At 41.8% G+C, this 19,934-nt stretch overlaps 1 protein-coding gene across 1 annotated transcript; it reads left to right on the top strand.

Annotated features, from left to right (window-relative positions):
- The first annotated feature begins 1,199 nt into the window (after window positions 1-1,199).
- Window positions 1,200-19,934, top strand: LOC121176514 (protein phosphatase 1H-like). Its single transcript, XM_041030590.1, has 10 exons — window positions 1,200-1,723; window positions 6,599-6,788; window positions 6,995-7,366; window positions 9,007-9,119; window positions 9,279-9,363; window positions 10,099-10,217; window positions 12,945-13,008; window positions 14,283-14,390; window positions 16,282-16,433; window positions 16,628-19,934. The coding sequence occupies exons 1-10, from the start codon at window positions 1,488-1,490 to the stop codon at window positions 16,773-16,775; spliced, it is 1,587 nt and encodes a 528-aa protein (XP_040886524.1). The 5' UTR covers window positions 1,200-1,487; the 3' UTR covers window positions 16,776-19,934.

The following is a 19,934-nucleotide window of genomic DNA, read 5'->3' as shown; positions in this document are numbered from 1 at the left end:
ACAAGCCATTCATCAGTCATAGTCATGAGTTTGCATTCATAGTATAGTGAGTCATCAAGTCTGCAGTCATAACTGCTGGTAATTCTTAATAAAGACTCACTGAGTTCTCACTTAATGACTAATAAGCCACCAAGTGCAGTTAATAAGCGATTCCACCAGTGGAATAATCATAAGTTATATAATCATGATAATCAATAAGTTGTGAATAAGAAGGATGAAGGTATGAATTAACAAGCTATTTAAAGCAAGATATGCTGAAGAATACTTTATAGACAATGCATCATTGATAATAATCACTAATCATTTATTAACAAATATTAATGACAAGTTATAAACACACTGTAGATTTATTTGAAAGTGGAACAAGCATTCTTATACTGGAATGAATCCTAGGCATCATTTCAACAACAACAACAACAATAATAATAATAATAATAATAATAATAATAATAATAATAATAATGAGATGTTGAATGTTTTTCCCTTCAGCTGATTACACCTCGGGCCATAAAACGGCGGCAGAATCTGTATTTGTGCCTCCTCTGCTGTCTATTTTGAGGAATGTATCACGCGTAATTACGCACGAGTCAAACAGCTTGTGACTAAAACAAGTAAAGAAAGTGCTTCTTGTACTGTGAGCTTCAGATTTCTATGGGTTTCTACAGCCTGTATAACGGCTATAGGCCTGACTTACCTTTAACCTGCTGTCAGCCGCTGTAAGCTGCTCATCCTGCTCTGTGAGAATTATCAATCTTTGCTCATCCTGCACTGTAAAAAATGTCGGTCTCACCACGTTATATAGCCCTCTGAGCCATGAAATTTCGATTTTTATAAATAAGTGAAATTACACATACAAATTACACATGATTTTTTTTTTCTTGTTTCCAGTGCCACGGTTTACTATTATTATTTTTTTTAAAGGAAAAAGAAAGTAATAAATGAATAATAACGCATCGCTCCTCCTGTTGCTCTTAATCCCTGGAAATTTCGTTAACATTTGAAATGACCACAAATCACTGCGTGATTCTTTTTTTTATTTATTTATTTTTTAACTCAGTTTATAACTAGATTTATTTGCCTGGATACCGTTCATGGAATTCTTCTTTTCTTTTTTGCAGTGTGCGTCAGTGGATGCATCACATGACCCGTTAATCTTCAATGTATTTCCGCGTTCACGACGGCCGAGCTGTTATCAATGACTCTCTATGGGGGTGTGCAGGGTTTTACTTAAAGCATCATTGCTGTTTTCATCGCCCTGGCCCCCGGTTACGGCTGATGTCTCCGCTCTAAATGAATGAAACCTTAATCATCTGAGGGTCTCCTCCTCCTCCTCCTCCTCCTCCTCCTTCTCCTCCTCCTCCTCAGCCTGTTATTGTCCATTGAGCCTGTCGTCAACCAGCTGGGCCGAGCTGGGGGGGAATCCGGGTAAAGGGACCCGTGGTGCCGCGCACCGGCCGACGGACGCCCCGCCGCGTCGCGCCACCAACATGCTCACCCGGGTCAAGTCCGCCGTGGCCGGATTCATGGGCGGAATCATGGCCGGGGGTAGCTCAGGCGGAGGGGGCAACCCTGGTTCCGACCTGCCGCTGAAATTCCCATATATGAGACCCGAGTTCCTTGGCCTGTCCCCGGATGAGATCGAGTGCTCCGCGGACCACATAGCCCGGCCCATTCTCATCCTGAAGGAAACCAGGAGATTACCCTGGGCCACGGGATATGCTGAGTAAGTAACCCCGACGGCAGCTGCCCTCAAAGCGGCTCCTGTCATCACAGTGGCATTTAATGGAAAGCATCTTGCGTTAAGTCTTGTGGAGGCCCAATAGCTTTCATGTTTCATGTGCATCCAAACACTTTATCTCAGAAACGTACAGGGCTGAGCTAAACAGCAGGGTTAGAGCTGCTAAGAAAGCCCTGATTTGGAGCCAAGCTGCACCTGTTGTGACCTGCACCCATCTCCTGGGTGGATTTGGATCCAGCCTTTTGCATGCAACCTCCAAGCTTTGTATCATATATAAACTGCGTGCTGTTTAAAATGATAACAGCAGATCACAGCACTCAAGCTGGTTTTCACGTGCAAGGAGGATGATGCACCTCCTACCAGCAGCATCTGGGTATTAGTCTACAACAGTGCTCTATTTACGGCTAGCTGTGTGTCAGTGTGTGATTACATGTCACCAGCCTCTAAATACACTGTCACACACCAGTTCAGTGAGATGCAGCCTCATATTCTGGCTTGTCTGTCCAAACTCCAGACAGCGGCTGTTAAGTGAAGAGTTTGTTGCTGTCCGTGCCTCTCGTTGTCGTTTCCATCAGCATCCACTCAGTAGAGCAGTGAGCCATTTGTGCTTATGTAATCAAGTCACATTTAACACAGCAGTTTTTTTATGCTCCTCCACAAATCCGAAAACCCCCAGGATACTGACCTTATGCTGATTCCACAAATAACAACTCCTTTACAAGCGCAGCACTGTTCCGAAGTGCTGTTTCAACCCCGATTTTAATTGCTTTACACTGGCTAAATTTCGTATTGATTTTAAGATTTTAGTTCTGACTTTAAAAGCAATACATGGACAAGCCCCTAAATATATCTGTGATCTTTTAACCCCATACTCCTTGGGTCCCATCACTCAGGTCCTCTTGTCAAAATCTTTTATCGGTGCCTAAGACACATTACAAAACTAGAGGTGACCTTGCATTCCAGTCCGTCACTCCTCATTTGTGGAACTCTTTACCAGTAACTCTGCGTCTGACTGATTGTGTTGACCATTTTAAAAAACAGCTGAGAATTTTAAAAAACAGCTAAAGAAACTTTTATTTAGACAAGCTTTTAGTTGACTGGGTGGCTTGCTTATGTTATTTTAATGGTTTGGTTTTACATTATTTTTAATATGTTGTAATTATGTAGTGTTACTTTAACACTGTCACACTCTTTTGAACACATTTACTCAAAAACAATGCATGACAAACAGATAAAAACCTACACCACAGCTTCTACCTCACTCAGAACATGTGATAAGACTTAGATTTTGGAGCAGCTTGCTCCATCTGCATTGTTTTACCACCCTTGGTTAATGTATCACACAGTTCAATTCCTAGATAGCAATCTCTCGCTCCACCCTGACACCATTAATGTGTATGGTTGATATTTCACAATAAGGTACACAAAATCTTGAGTAATTACCAAGGAACAAATATGGAACTAATGCTAATTAATCAGTAGCTGTCACGTAGTTCCTGAATTACTCTGACATAGCCGATAAGAAAGGGATGCACTGTAGATACTGACAGTCATGCTGACACTATTAATGAACCACTGTCTAATAATCGTTCCTAGATATCTGTGAATCGACCTCTTTTAATATATTTGTGCTTCCTTGAGCGAAGTGGTGCATCACACTGAGTTTCTAGTCATTCCTCTCTTCTCTGCCTCTGGATTATAACAGAATAATGCAGATAAAGTTGGAGGGATTTGGGAAACACTGCAAGATATTCCTCAATATGTGTGTCTACCCATTTACCCCTTTACTGTGGATAACCAGGTTTCTCACACACACTCATCTCACATTGATACTCAGAGCAGGGATGAAGTGTCTCTGTGGGACCAGTGTGGTTAATGAGTTCAGCTTGTATCAGCAATTACCTGTTATTAAAGCCTCCTGTGTTGTCATTACAGCAGCCGTTTTGGTTCCAGCCTCTTCAACCTCACACGTATCCTCTCATACTCTCTACTCTTCACTGAAGAGCAACCATAGGTGCTCCTAACAAACAGTAGAATGGAAATCGGGAACTGATTATCCTAAAACATTTTCATTTTTCAAATACAAATACAAATTCCAATACAAATCAAAGTCATTTTGTTGCAGTGATCGTAATTTACCTTAAACACCTTCAGCAACAGGCTTTGGATTTCTCAACAAAGAAGATATCTAAACCCATCCATTCTGACTTTGCATTCGAAATCACATTTTGCTGTTGTATTTCTTTATCTCATACATCCAGGTTGTAGTGCAATCCTGAGCAAAATCCTCAAGAAAAAGTACTAAATTTGGACATTTTGAAAGACGGTTTTAGAATTTAATTCACAGCTGTTTTGCTGTTATTGTCCCTTTCATGTTCCGACTTAACCAGAGGAAAATCTCTGAAGCATTGTGCTTCACCAAGTAATTATTACATCCTTGGGGCCAGTGTCTGGCCCAGAATCTGTTGCTCAGGGTAGAGAAACAAAGAGGACATTAGATGTCTGACAATGGAGGGGAAAATTAGGTTTTGTTCCTAATGGGAGGAAAGGTAATTGTTCCGAATGAAACAAAAATTTGATTGGCAGGGAAATAAAATGACTATCGTTCTTCCTTGCAAATGGTGAAATGAGGAGAAATGAGCTGCAGGAGTGCTCCCAATCACAAGCACACAACGGCACCAGCTGCACTTTTCATGGAACACAGTAGGATTATTCAATTAAATGCACTGCTAGTTATGAAGGATGAGAATTGCTTTTGCTGATAGTTTTTTATCATTCAGGGTTCAAAAGTTCACATATGACACACACTGCAATCACCACAATCAGCAGCACATGTTTGTACCACACACACAGGTCATTGCATTACTGTGTTTGTTGACAAGAGATTAGATGAAGCAGACAAAGGCTTCCTGGACTTCTGTGTATCAACAAGCTCAAAAGTGGTCGATGCCTCATAATGTTTTATGGCCTTTATAACTCAGAGGGCATTTTCTCCTGTAATTATGGGTGCAGTGGTAAAGCATTAGGTTTGAAAGCAGAGCTGAGTAATCAGAGTGGAAACCAGCCCCCTTCCACATAATGGCTTTTATACTATGCATGCATGATGAACGACACATTATAACCCAAGTAGTGCCAGTTTTAGCTCAGCAGCTCCTTTAATACCACAAGACACGGCAAACAATTTTTAAACACATTTTTTTAACGCACCTTGATTGTTCACCTGGTTTTTCTAAACAAAGGAAAATGTTGTCTAAACTCCTTCCTGCAACAAATGTTTATTTCCATAATCAGTGTCACAGTGACACTAATAAATAGGTCCAGTTGATTAAACAGAACTGTTGCTGATCAATTTTCTATAGATTAACTGTAGCGTATAAGTATATATGTAGGACGCATATTCATGTTTTTGGAGGCTCTAGAGATTTTAATCAGATAAAAATTTAACTTCATACAGACAGATAGATGCATGCAGTCTCACTTCTGCTCTCCATTTCTGTTTTGCTGTATTTTCACAACCCCATCCCTCTTTATGTCTTTCTATCTAAGGTTAACAAGCATTTGAGGCTAAGAACCAGACAATGATGCTGCCTAGCAGAAAACATCCCACAGTCTGAGTCTATAAATAGACATGCCCGTTTCTCAGCTCACACACACACACAGACATTCAGAACAACCTCCAGAGATGTTTGTTGGATTTGCCGGTCTCATTGGAGATTCCTCCACAATCTCGCTTTCTTTACCATTCAGCAGAAACCCTATTACATTAGCTATCATTAGCTACTGTTCAGCAGGTTTAGAGACCTTTGAAATGGCCAGTAAAAGCTTAGTGCTGCCAGTTTGGTGTTGTTTACTTTCACACAGAAAAGCTATGTGTCTAATTTTTAATGTAGAAGTTTTTAATCCATTGTTTTTACAAGCAGAAACTGGATTATATTCTTTAAAATGTTACTGATGTGTGAACAAAAGTCTTTAGAAGCAGCATTTAGATTAAACATTTTAATTATTAACATTTTTTTTGGTCATAACCAGGGTAAAGGCCTATCTCAAACCTTAAAGGTGTGATGTTTTGGCTTTAAAAAAACTAAAATAGCTGTTGCACTTTTTTTTCACAGAAGGAGTGTGGGTAGTGGATTAAAGGTAACTTCCCATACAACCTGACAACACAAAGAATGGGCAAAAGCAGCAGAGCGGGAAATAAAGACATCATACTATGTTTATGCAACACGGTTACTGTGAAGTTGGCCTTAACTGCTACTGGGTCATGGCATCATCTCTGTGTGTGGTCTGCCTGCTTAAATAAGGAACAAATAAAGTTGAATAAGACTACACACGTAGCTCTGGGCATGTATGTACAGACTCACACAAACAAAGACCTCTGATGTACCCAGAAGCAACTGTCCTGATGCATCAGGACACTCCCAGCAGAGCTGTGCCACAAACAAGCGCTCCTGTTTGATCTACATCAGGAACATGAACCATACAAAGCCAGCAGCTGCTTCACGGGGTGAAACGAGAGAAAAATCTCAGGCTGTGGCTCTGACTAATTGTTGTGATCCTGCAGTGAGCCATAATAACCATGAAAGACTGCAGTACCGTTTCATCCAACAAAAAACATTTGATGTAGGCTTTCGTTCAAGCGCTTGTTTCCAAACCACAGCTGTCAGACCAGACTAGGAAATCACAGCAAGTGGTGCATCTGTTGCTTGTAGCAAAAAATTTTAACTGGAGAAATGAATGCCAGAAGTATATTGCCAAATATGATTTTTATATAAGAGACAAGCTAACTGTCAAAGCCTAAAATATGACTCAGCCTGTATATATATATACACCGTGCCCACTGTCCTTCCTCTCCCCTCACAGGGTGATTAATGCTGGTAAGAGCGCTCTGAACGAGGACCAGGCATGCTGCGAGGTAGTGGTGGCCAGGAGGAGGCCGATGAGCTACTGCCCTCCCTCCACACCCAGCAAGACCCCCACCGCCAAGAGACGCAACTCATTGCCCAACGGAGAGGGCCTCGGGCTCCGAATGGATCACAGCAAGCTGGGAGAGGTGCGTAAAAATGCTTAAACACAAATACACACTCAGTTGAATGCATTAGTATATGTACACCGGGTATACAAATTACATATTGCACATTTTGCTTTCGGACACACAGATGGAACAGGTACCTGCTAATTTGCTGCTAATTTTCTTTATTTCTGAGTGCTGATAATTCTATATGAAATAAATATATACCCTGTATATTGTGCCTGCAGGACAGTGAAGGACTTGTGTTCCACTACTGGGCCTTGTTTGATGGTCACGCTGGATCAGGTGCAGCTGTTGTTGCCTCCCGCCTGCTGCAGCACCACATCGCCTGCCAGCTTCAGGCCGTGATCGAGATCTTGCGCAACCTGGCCTCCCTACCTCCCACTGTGCTCGGGGAAGAGCCCGACAACAATCCTTTCCTCCAGGGAAACACCCCAGGCCCTCACCGTGCCCTGACCCGGGCCGCTTCGCTGCGTGGGGCCGCAGGTGCGCCTGGTTCTCCGTGCAGCACCCCGCCGCCACCTCGCTTCTTCACAGAGAAAAAGATCCAGCACGAGAGCCTGGTGATAGGAGCCATAGAGAACGCCTTCAAAGAGATGGTGAGAGACAGAGACACAGGTGCAAAGTCATGATGTATATCCGAGTCCACTCATCCGATGATCAGTCCTGGAAGCTTTCACTCTGTCACACATCATTACTTAACATTTTGGATTTTGAAATTTTGGCTGATGCTCCCCTGTAGAGAAATGTCCTGTGAGGCTGCAGAAAAGTCTTCATTATCGTCTTGCAGGGATCAGTTGTCTGACCTCACAGATGGTCCCTGATCAGCATTTTTACCTACTATGCTGTTAATATCCACCTTATGTTATTTAGGCTGGTGTGACATTATGAAATAACGCACTTCAATGCTTCCTTGTGCATTTTTGGGTTGTAACTAAATGAAGCAGACCACTCTGCAGTTGCTGAATTCCTTGCTGTGTTTGCACTCGCGCACTCACTCGCGCACTCACTCCCTCCCTCCCACCCCCCACACCCCCACACACACACCCCCCCCCCCCACCCAGCGCCCCCCCCACACACACACACACACACACACAGACCACGACCTTCAGCATCTCTGTTTACAGTTTATTTAGACATAATTGGCATCTGGCGTCACAGAGCTGGCTTATGAAAGGATGGCTCCTGGCTAAATGCCACTCAACCCTACACACTGGACTCTGGATTTCTGTTGCTCTAAATATGTCTTGAATAATTTCCCTTTGAAGCAAAGGCATTAATGAACAAACAGCTTTTCTATCTCACCAGATTTATCAAAAAATAATGAATTAATGCTCCAAAACAGAACAGATTCTTTCATACTGTTCGGTTTTGTATTTGCTTGTCGTACTCCGTCTGTTTTGTATTTCATGCTTCGTTTAAACTGCTCCGAGAAGAGATGTCTTTATAAGCCAAACTGTATGCAGTATAACCACTAGATGGCAACAGAAAGCAGTACAGACTGTTCAAGCTCAACGGTTTTCTGAACAGAAAAAAAAAAATCACTATGAAAGATCAACCCCCCACCACCCTTTGCCGTTTTGTGAAAAGAACCACTCTTATACATGATTTCACGTCCTTTGTGGAAGATGTGGCCTCTGCAGAAAAAAATTCCTTCCTGTGGGGGAAAAAAAAAGCTGCTCATCAGAGAGGTCTGTATGCAGGGTTTCTGCACAGACCTGCAATTCATGTGATTATGTCCCCAATGTATTAAAGCAGGGACAGAAACATCATGAAGGGAGGAGTTAAAATATCAAAAACATAAATATGTTTTATAAAATAGACAGAAAAACAACTGCACTCTGAGTTTGTGCCAGTACAAGGCTCCTTAGACCTGATGATGCTAAGTCATGATAGAGACCTTCTCACATATCACTGTCTGCATTATTCAGGCACGACAACTTCTTGTTTTTACTGGTCAACAAGAGGTTCAGGTTAAACCGATCAATAGTCTACAACAATGCCCACACATCGTCTGTCATTCTGAAAAGCCGATCAGATTTTGTCCGTCTCGGCTCTTCCTCACTTTCTGTGTCCGAGTTATTGGACAGAAAGAAGACAGAGATGCTCTTTCTGCCTCTGAGGGTTGCTCACTGGGTGGATTCTGTTTGTTATAACATTTAGTTTTTCCGTTCACTTCTTAAGTGATGCTTCATTAAGGATCGGCAAAACTGTCTGTCTCTCTCTCTCTCTTTCCCAGGATGCCCAGATTGAGAGGGACAAGCAGCTGTATAACATCACAGGAGGATGTACGGCTCTCACCGTGGTTTACCTGCTTGGAAAACTATACGTTGGGAATGCAGGTGACAGTAGGTGTGTGTACTTCTGATCCCAGGGTTCCCAAAGACATAAAAAGGCAATGCATCAACATGCTGGGGCAGAGATAGGAGGAGCAACTAATACAGCTGCTTGTTCTTTTTGAGTGTAAGGTTGCATGTACATTACTTTCCAACTCTTTGTGTATGTCTGCAGGGCTATCATTATTAGGAACAACGAGATTGTTCCCATGTCAACAGAGTTCACACCAGAATCAGAGCGGCAGCGACTCCAGTTCCTGGTAAGAAAGACATCCCTATATGTCTTCATGCGTCATCTGTTGAGAGTATAACACAATGATACAGTCTTTAGTCTGGCATGTAATATGAGTCTTGACAAATATATGTAATAAGGTTAGTCACACAAAGCCACAATAGTCTACCTGAAACTACACACTCTGTTCAGTAAGCAACTTGAGACCCCAGTCACCTGAACTGAACCTGTTAATTTTGTTGACGGGAGAAAGTGTGTATTGTTGGCCAGAGTTTCCTCTGTGCGTTCGCACAAATTGCAACACAATCAGCAAGGCATTTGAAGGCCATCAGTTTCCTATAGAGCTGCGCAACAGGGGAAATCAACTAATGTAAGGAGCTCGCCAGCTGAGAATAGACGGCTGTGATTGACCTTTTTATAGTCAGTGGCAGGTAACAGTGAATCACACTTCTACAATTCCATTTTTCTGATTGATTTCATGAATAAATATGTCAAAAGTGGTGTTTTTTTTTCCTCAAACAATATGATGCTTTGTTTTGGGATTGAGCTGAGGCGATGAGGCGACTGATGGAAAACGAATTGGCAGCTGTTCTGATGATTGATCAGGTCATGTTAAAATGCCAAAAACATTATTAGCCTCAAAATTCCAGTATCAGCTGGGCAAAGACCAAAAATAGTGGAAAATGTCTTTCATTTTATCTGCAAATCTGCCACACGTTTAGCTGCTTGATTGACTCAGAGACCATCATTGTCCGTCCTCCAGGGTTTCATGCAGCCTCACCTGTTAGGAAATGAGTTCACACACCTGGAATTTCCCCGGAGAGTTCAGAGGAAGGAGGTGGGCAAGAGGATGCTCTACCGAGACTTCACCATGAACGGATGGTAAGTCCCCTCGGCCTCCCTCTGCCTCTTTAATTTTCTCTCCTTTACACACTATTTTCACTAAGCAGACAAAGCACTTAAAGATGGCAGACTCCTGCATCCCCCAAAAAAAGCCTGCCTGCCTTCCCATGAGTTACACTGTCAAATTATGATGTGAAATGAAAACTGCTAATTTTCTGGCATTGCAAACCCCAACCCAGCTGGATCCACCTCAAATTAAACAATAATCTGAAAAAGATTTCATTTGTTTTTCACGCTGTGGTCTGAATCCCCGCTTCTCTCACTGGTTTTTTCCTCCTTTGCTGCTGCTTAAACTCTTCCACACAGTGAGAGCTGAAGAGAGTGAGAAGCAGAGAGCTAATGAGGGTGCAGCCTAACCTGATACGATATAATGATACAGCAGAGATGGTCCTGTATGTGCGGTGTTATGTGGGTTAGCCAGGCACCGTGCTGTTTGACTGGGGCTGCAGTGGAAGCCAGTAATGAGATGTGCTTTCACTGACACACTCAGCCTCACTCACTGACACACAGCGGCACACACTGTGTGGATTGTGCTATGTGATGTATATTTAACAATAAGGCCGCCCCCTCCAGCACCACAGTGGATGTGCCGCTGTATGTACTGCTGTCATACTTCTCTTAGTCTGCAGTCGTTTTTATATTTTGTCTGTGTCTCAACAGGACATGGTTTTGTTTGAGCCTCTTCATTTCCCATACAGATATGATATTAGGTTTTGCTATGTACACCAAAATACTCTTACTCTCAAATCTCCTCAGCTTGAAAGTTAGCCTGGGTCACAAACCGAGGCAGCTGGAGAATCATTTTGAGAAATAATTTTGCAGTGCCATTGTGTGTATTATGGCATCCAAAGAGTTCAGTTTTGGTCTCATCTGACCAGACTATATCCCAGTATTTCTCAGGCTTGTCTAAATGTTGAGCAGCAAACTTTAAACGAGCTTCAGCATGCTTTTTCTTCTGGAGTCTTGCATGGTGAGTGTGCACACAGGCCACAGTGGCTGAGTGATTTACTTATTGTTTTCTTGGAAACAATTGTACCCTCTAATTCCAGGTCTTTCTTAAGCTCTCCACAAGTTGTCCGTGGCTCTTGGACAACTCTTATGATAATTGTTTTCTCTCCCTTTGTGAGGAGCACCTGGAGTATAGAAATCCTTCTGTAACCAATGCCCACAGTATGTTTTGCAACAATAAGGTTTCATAGATCTTCTTGTGTGACACCTTGGTAATGAGACACCTTTTTCTAGGCCAGCAGTTGGGACTGAACCAGCTGATATTGATTTGCACTGACGAGGCAGGATTGCTGTCTAATTAGCCTACTGATAGATTTCAGCTGGTGTCTTGGCTTTCCATGCCTCTTCATGTGTTCAATACTTTTTCCCTGTCATTCCATTTTATTACAAATAACTTCATTTCTGAACTTATTTATTTTGTTTTCTTTATATATATGGATTACTTGGGTTGTTACCAACATCTGATAAAAATTTCATGCCATGCCTCTGTATAAAACAGAGAAAAGCAGTAAAACCTCACACTGGAGAAGCTGGAAACAGTGAAAGTTTGTCATTTATGTTTTGTTTTGTTTTTTTAAGGTGTGTTACTCTGAAATGCAAAGCAGATGATACTGAAAATGAGCACTCTCATTCAGCAGCCCCCTCACCTTCCAGATTAAACAGGGGGAAGATAAATTAGTGCAGTGTGTGACTCACCATTGTCTGTCCCTCTCTCTCTGTGAGAGGTGTAAAGTTTGACAAGCAGAGATGGTTACGGCGGCTGACAGATGAAGAAGTCGTATCTCTACCTCTCACGAAGGCAAAAGGCCGGACAGGAAGAGAGTGTTGTGTTTGGAAGGTAAAAAGCGCACATCTCAGTTTTGAGACAGACAAATGGGCAGCGAGAGACACGGACTGACAGACAGACAGAGCAAACCATGGTCAGATATGAAGCCGTTTGAAGTTGCTGATATTTTCCACTGACTGGGTGACGCGAAGTCTAATCTAGCTAGTTTAAGTACGTCAGCGTCAGCCGTGGAGTCTTTCAGCCTGACATCAAAGCTCCATTTCTCAGTGTGTTTTCAGATCCTCTGCTTCCACTTGTGAACTTCTGAACTTATTTTTTTGTTGTTTGCTTGTGTGTCGTAAGACCGCCCCCCCCCCCCCCCCCCCCCCTTGCGCGTTCTCTCAATACATTTTTCAGAAGCAAAACACTTGTTATTGCACTCTGGAGAAACACTCTTGCATTGAGACACAGGCTTAATCAAAGAGTTGAAAAGCTACAGGAAGAATGGCAGTCGCTTTGTTTCCCACTTTTAAGTATATTAATAAACCTCCTCCATCGTTATTTATTCAAGAGGAGGGAGGGTCTGACAAAGAGATGCGATCAAGGTGAAGTAAGAGACGAAAAGGACCCGGTAATCAGCGAGGTGACAGTAGTTTCCTTTAGTTGTGTTACATCTGGATGTGTAATGATGCACCTGAGGGAGGGGGTGCAGAAAGTGCTGTGTGTGGAACTGCTGTAGATCCAAAATGTCTCCCAGAGCCAGTGTGACACAAGGAAAGCATTTTAAGAGGGTATAATTAAAGAGACCTCCAAAGTTTCCATTTACTCTCCTCACTCCACGTGTGTACCTCTCTTTCAAAGTGTGTGTGTGCATTATTTGTGTGTGAGTGTGTGTGTCAGACTCTCTTTTTTTTATCTGTGCTCAAACACAGGGCATACAAGACGATTGAAGATGAAGATCTCAAGTTTCCACTTATATACGGTGAAGGGAAAAAGGTAAGAGTGTGTGTGTGTGTGTGTGTGTGTGTGTGTGTGTGTGTGTGTGTGTGTGTGTGTGTCCACTTCAAGCCCTGTACATCTACTCTGGCATTCAGAACTGCAGAGGAAAAAGTAAATCACTGAGTCAAACGTTGTCAGTCTTATGCACATACACACTCACTCACTCACATGCCTGCCAGCCACCCAGAGAGTGGGCGAACGCTTGGTCTGTGATGTGCGAGTAACACGCTGTGCATGTGTGTGTGTGTGTCAGTGCACACACTCAGTAGAAGAGAGAGGAGACGGTCCATCTGTTTCACTCCAGTAGCTACTCCTAATATACACACACACACACACACACACACACACACACACACAGTGCAATAGATAGACACACAGCATTCTGGAGATGACAGTCATCTCTCTGAGAAGTGAAGTTAATCCCCACTGGGACAGCAGGGGAGAGATGAGAAGAAGAGACCGAAGCTGAAAACACTCCACCACATAAATTGCACGAAATGCTTCACGTTCTCAGCCGCGTCAGTTTGTTTGAATCAGTTGGGTTTGATTCAAAGAGAGACGTAACAAGTCTTCATCAGAAAGGGGAAGAGGCCTCTGTCCACCACACAGCGCCAGTGTTTTAAATTCAAAGAACAGAACTTTTGAAAAAGATTTTGATAATTAAAGGAATAGAAAAGCAACATGGTTCAGTTTCATCGCCCTTAGAGACATTTTACAACACTTTTAACGGTGTCACTGTGGAGATCTGTCGCAGTTGTGTTCTGTTGCCCAGCTGACAGACATAGACCCCATCCACCTTAAATATAGAGTGTAGTGAACAGAAAAATGCTGTTCTATCAGAGATCAGCCTAATTGAGATGCTGCTGGCAGATGTATGACGGGCGTCAGTGCAAAGCAGTAGTTTTTACATGAATAATCTGATGGCCTGATACCAAAACCTTTCATTTACTACTGATGTTTTCAGTCTGTCCTCTGTCAGACTGCATCAGCAATATCCCAACTTCACATGCAGGCATCTATATTTACCCACTGAATTAAAAACTACTACGCCAACATATGAAATCTCCTCTAAATTCAAATCTATATTGCAACACACTGTAGAGTGAGCAACTGTCGCCAGCTCCACCACCCACTTATGTTGTACATGGTGACACAGACCATGTAAACACCATGTTTTCATTCATATGTTCAGTTAACTGACAAAATACTAACTAACCTCTGGCAAAAATGCTTTGTAAGAAACAGAAAGGTAACCAGGCTGTGTTTTACAGGCTCGGGTGTTGGCCACCATCGGTGTGACCCGAGGACTCGGTGACCACGACCTCAAAGTTCACGACTCCAACATCTACATCAAGCCGTTCCTTTCCTGCTGCCCTGAGGTAAGACCTGCAGCAAATAGCCTGCTGACTCACATTCAGTCCTTGAAGACAGAAAAAAAAAATAGCATACACTTTGAAAGCTGGTCTTCACTTAGTTGGTTTACGTAAGATTTATACATATTTAAATTTCAGCTTTTCGCATGATGGCTGGTGGAGTGTTGAATCATTTAAAGTTACAGTTAAAGTAATAATTCTACATTTAGGGAAACTGGCTCATTCATTTTCTTACTGAGAGTTAGATGACGATGATATTTAAGAGTCTCTGTGTAATATTTCTTTTATACACTTTTATATTTGCTGTGGAGGAGCCAAAGGGACCTGTGCCCCTGACTAAAGTGACATTGTACTCATGAGCAGCTTGTTTTATTAAACATACTTTTTAATGTCTCATTATCCCACTGGTTCATAGATTTTGGCAGCATGGGGTACTGACTCCAGCCCCTGTAACTCAGGCTGACTATAATGATTTTGTCCTGTGCCTGGTGCTCGTACCAGTTTAAAACACAGGGACAAATACAGGAGATATCAGCTTACGTCTGCGGTTGTCCTGTGCTTCATTTTGTCATGCTAGGCTTTCCAAACACAAGGAATTGTGGGCTAACGTGTCACCATCTATCTCCTTAAACCCATTAACCCTCAGACTGGGGTTGTAGCTGGTACAATTATCACAAAATCCAATGTTGTGGATGTTTCGTTTCCCCCTTCCTCCGTCTCATCTAGCTTTTCTTTTTCGAGCTCCATCTCCCTACCTCATTTTGTCTCATGACTCCTGTCACATGACTTACCATGCTTCTGCCCCTGTCATATCTGCACCACAGTCACTAGAAGTAGGATTCTGCTGCCTCTCTGTCTGAGTAAGGTCCTCTGCTGCAGGAGAACTTGAGCTCACCTGTCTGACTGTCTGGCACTGGTTTCAAAGCGCTTTCATCTCCCGATGTAGTTCGTCTTACAGAGTTTTGCATTTTTCCTCCCAGAGCTCTCTGCTTGATCTTTAATTCATTAATACCCGGGTTCGCACCAGGTTCACGTGGAAGACTTAACTCCTCTCAGCACTTTATGTCTCCATCTGTGCGCCTCTCCTTCACTTCACAAACACAACTCTCACCTCTCACCAAAGTCTCTCAAGTGGTTTCTCGAAAATGCTTTCAGTGAATGAAAACTGCACTGACTTCATTAAGTTGTGGAAATGCTGGGTCAGTATAGATTTCAGAAACTTGAGCTGCTGTAGCTTAGAAATCTTAAAGAAATTTTTCACTTCGGGATAACTTTCCAATTTAGATGTCATAGTCCTGGTTTCTGAGCCAACAACCACCAATGTCTGGTGCTATCAGTCCAGTTGTTGGCATTAATGCCAGCCAGTGGCTTCCTGCTCAGGGAAAAAAAATAACAGTTTAATTGCTGTTATTTTCTGTTGCATGTGTAAAAACAAATGAGCAAAACCAGGCTAATTACAGAGAAAACAAAAACTGTGTTCAATGCTGATTAACAAACGTTACTACTCTAAATTAAGACTGTTGAACATAGTAAACATTAACATGCATGCTAGCATTCTCCCTGTGAGAACATGCTGATGATTAGCAGTTAACTCAAAGCACCTGTGTGCAGCCTCACAGTCCGGCTGACACGGCTGCAGACACTCAGTCTCGTTTATCAGTCGTTAAAGATAAAGGCGGTAAAAACAACCTTGAATTTTAATGGTTAACACAGCATCAAAGTCATACCAGAGGCTGGTGTCTGAAGTCACTACAAGGAGGTAAATTAAGTGATAAAAATGAACCATATTATTTCTGTTGCCACTTTGTTTTTGAAGGTCTGAAACTTCAAGATGTTAACTGATTTTAAGGAGTGTTTCAGAGTGAAAGCCTTAATGTTTTGTGGTTTGCCAACGCAGGTGAGGGTGTATAACCTGATGCATTATGAGCATGGAGCTGATGATGTTCTGGTGATGGGAACAGACGGGCTGTGGGACGTCCTCTCCAACCAAGAAGTAGCTGAGGCAGTCACTACTTTTCTAGCCAACTGTGACCCTGATGACCTTCACAGGTGGGACACTTTTTCTTTCTTCTCTCTTTTTTCTTCAATTACAGTTTTTTTCCTTGGATTCATATGAGTGAAGATGTATTGTGTTGCAGAGATATCTACTCAAGTTGTTATGCTAACCAGCTAGCCCCAGCTGGTTTGCATGACCCTACACACTGTGAATTGAAGCCTCCATTACTGTTTCCTCTGTTGTCCAGATATACGATGGCAGCACAGGACCTGGTGATGCGAGCCCGTGGCGTGCTGAGGGACAGAGGCTGGAGAATCACCAATGAGCGCCTGGGCTCTGGAGATGACATCTCAGTCTTCATCATACCCCTGATGTACGGCAATCGTCAGCCCTGAGGAGCGTGACAGAGATGCTCCCGCCCGAGGGCCATGAAGGGCCTGAAAGGTCTTAAACCCACTTGACTGGTTTGTCCTGAACTCAGAATCCCATTTTTTTGGTTTCCCCAGTGCCGTTTGCACATGTATTTTCTTCCTTAGACCAAGGTCATGTGGAACATGTAGATTCATTTGTGCTTCATTTCTCTATAGAAGTTCAGGATTGGTCAGCCACCAATCAATTTTGTTAATTTGATTTTTGAAAAGTCAGAAAAACTCTTAGACACATGGTGAATTAATTTGCATCATAAATGAAAATAAATAATTTGGCTTGTGAAAAGTGATCAAGAATTTCAGCGGGTGACAGCAGCAGCTCCATAGGAGGGTGGAGGTGACTGTTCCTGAACTTCTGCAGAGATGTGACAGCTAAAACAGGCGAATGCTCTTCCAAAGTGAAGAACAGCCTTCTTTCTTTCTTTCCTTCTCCTTACGTCTATTTCAGTGGTGTACAATTTAGCCCTCCTCTCCCTCCCTTATACTGTACAGTCAAACTTGTTTATTAAAAAAAAAAAAAAAACATACCTCCTTCATCTTCTGACCTTGGACGGAGCTGACAGGTCAGCTGCGTTTTCTGTTTTGCCACAGTGTGGCTCTGAAGGATTATTTTGCTGAAGAACTTCTTCTAGTTTGCTGAACAGGTAACAGAGCTGACAGAAAAAAAAAGATGAAGACTTTAGGTTATCCACCTCATAGTAGCAAGAATGATAAGGAACATTAGGACAAGGACAAGTCATTTAATCTGAGTCCAAAAATGTAAGTAACTTTCAGTATCTGGAGTTTGGTTGCATTCATGTTGGTGATTGGCAGCATTGCAATGTTGTTGTTTTAACTCAATTCAGTGTCTCACGAGGAGACAGGGGTTATTAAAAGATTGGTTTAACATTTGCACTAATGCACTTATTCCCTCTTTTGCCAAGAGTTAGATAAGATTAATACCACTCTCATGTCTGTACATTATAAGAGAGTGTTATCTGTCTTCTAATCTAACCCTCAGCACATAAGCAAATTGATGTCTAAATTGAACACTGGGAAATTTGAAATTTGTTGAATGGAACTTTTCAAACATAGCTAAATTCCCTAAAAAGTGAAAGATTCAACATTTGATTAAATGACTTGCACATCAGTGTAGTCGCACTTTAGGCTGACCCACATTACTCACCCAGGGGCCATGATACATGTAGTGATGAAGAGGCAAATATTCCCTGCAGCAGGGATGAAAATAAAAATCATTAAGTACAATCAAAGTAAAGCTGAACAAAAGTTTGAGAAAGTAAAAAAAAACCCCTGAAATCTTCCTTTTGCTTTAACATGTTTTGCATGTTTCATGAGCTTTAGATGCTTGATACGGATCACGTTTGTCTTCAGAGGGACAGGTTTGGGTATGATGATGTGTTTGGATGTAGTGATTTACTGTGTGTCAGTGCATGCAGTGACATATTGTAGGGCCTGGGAAATATGAGCGACTGTGCAATGGTTTACACTGCTGTTTGTTTTATATGGACTGAATTTACATTTCTGTAATGTTTCAAAGAGTTAGTGATAATGTTATTTGTTTGTAAATGTGCAATACCCATACATATATTTATTAGGTTGTTTTTCCTATTGAATTATGAGCATCATGGACATTTGCTCTAAGAGCTAAAGGATGCGATTCATCGTAAGGAAAGGGAATGAAATGAAACACAAATCCTAATGACCAGACAGGAAACACTTTTTTCATCGTGTTGACTGGACTTCAGAAAGAAAAGCGACCATCAAGAGTTCAGTTTGGTCTCGTAACAGTTGTTGCCTCAGAATCTGATGCATAAAACCAAGCGTTCGTCCTTTTCCTCCATTAATGTTCTTTATTCATACGGGCTGCGCTGCTCAGTCAGCCACAATGGGTAAAGATACACGAGGTGAAAAGTGGTCTGGGGGAAGGAGAAACTTACACTGCAGAGGATCAGTAAGAAAGTTTTCAGAAGTTTGATACCAAGCTGAGATTAAAAAAAAAGAAAAAGGAAAAAGATATGGACAGCAAAAAATTAAACAGCATGTTTTAAATAAATGTTACTGAAACAGTAATCAGTGATAGCTAACATTTTATGATTTTTATGGAAATATGTCTCCTTATTTTATAAAACAGGGAGCACAGGTGATTGAATCCAAAGAAGTTCATTTGGAAATTGTGCCGTGCCAGGATGAGGAAGCCATTGTTAAAGGAGTAGTTCCACATTTTGGGAAATACATTTACTTATGATTAGACTGAAACCAGATCTGTACGGTAAATATGAAGCTACAGAGCCGTGCTAAGTTATGCTAACCAGCTGCCAGTAATAGCTTAAGATTTAATGTGCAGAAACCAACTGCTCAGCCAAGTGGATTAAGTGTTATGTTCTCAAAATGTTGAACTATTATTTTAAGTCTGTTGCATAGGCTATTTATCATCTTAGCTTGGACTTTTTTGCAGTTGACAATTATTCTCTACATTCCTCTTACAAGCAGCAGCCATTTACATTTACCTGACGTTCGTAGGGTACATTTTTTTCTCCTGTACATTCCATGAAATAATATTTAATTTGACAGTATGTGCTGTTTTCCATTATATAAGCTATTTGGCAGTTACCTGTTTTTTTTTAACTTGTTCTCTATTTAATAATTTATTGATTTTTTTTTTTTACTTTTCAAAAAGTCATAACTGCCCTGCTGCCACCTAAGCTTTGTTTTAATATGCGCCCCAGTTCAACACAGTAAATTCAAGTCACCAGACTTCTTCCAGCATGGACTGAATGTTTTGAACTGTGAGCATATTAAGACAAAGTATAAAATGGGGCACCAGAATATGTGTTGAATGTTCATCCTTACCCGTCGTCAAGCCTTTTCTATTAGATGAATGTCAAAGAATGAATATATAATTTATTTTTCTCATCCTAATGTGCCACCCAACTGCTGCACATCAACTCAGGTTCAACTATCATGTAGTTAAACTGGACATGCTGTTAAAGCAGAGATGTCCAAACTGTTCCACAAAGGGCCATGTGGCTGCAGGTTTTTGTTCCAACCAAGCAGCAGCACACCAGACTTAAATCATTTAATCAATTGATCTCTTTGTGGAACAGTTTGGACACCACTGCTGTTAGA

Source organism: Toxotes jaculatrix, chromosome 22, assembly GCF_017976425.1.
Source record: "Toxotes jaculatrix isolate fToxJac2 chromosome 22, fToxJac2.pri, whole genome shotgun sequence".
Classification (NCBI taxonomy): domain Eukaryota; kingdom Metazoa; phylum Chordata; class Actinopteri; family Toxotidae; genus Toxotes; species Toxotes jaculatrix.
This window is presented reverse-complemented; position numbering and strand designations above follow the sequence as displayed.

What these genes read in the sequence shown, in the direction of transcription:
- LOC121176514 (XM_041030590.1), top strand. Translation starts at nt 1,488, where the DNA reads ATGCTCACCCGGGTCAAGTCCGCCGTGGCCGGATTCATGGGCGGAATC. An exon ending in AGAACGCCTTCAAAGAGATG is followed by an intron (nt 7,367 to 9,006) that starts GTGAGAGACAGA and finishes TCTCTTTCCCAG; the next exon opens with GATGCCCAGATTGAGAGGGA. An exon ending in GGCAGCGACTCCAGTTCCTG is followed by an intron (nt 9,364 to 10,098) that starts GTAAGAAAGACA and finishes TCCGTCCTCCAG; the next exon opens with GGTTTCATGCAGCCTCACCT.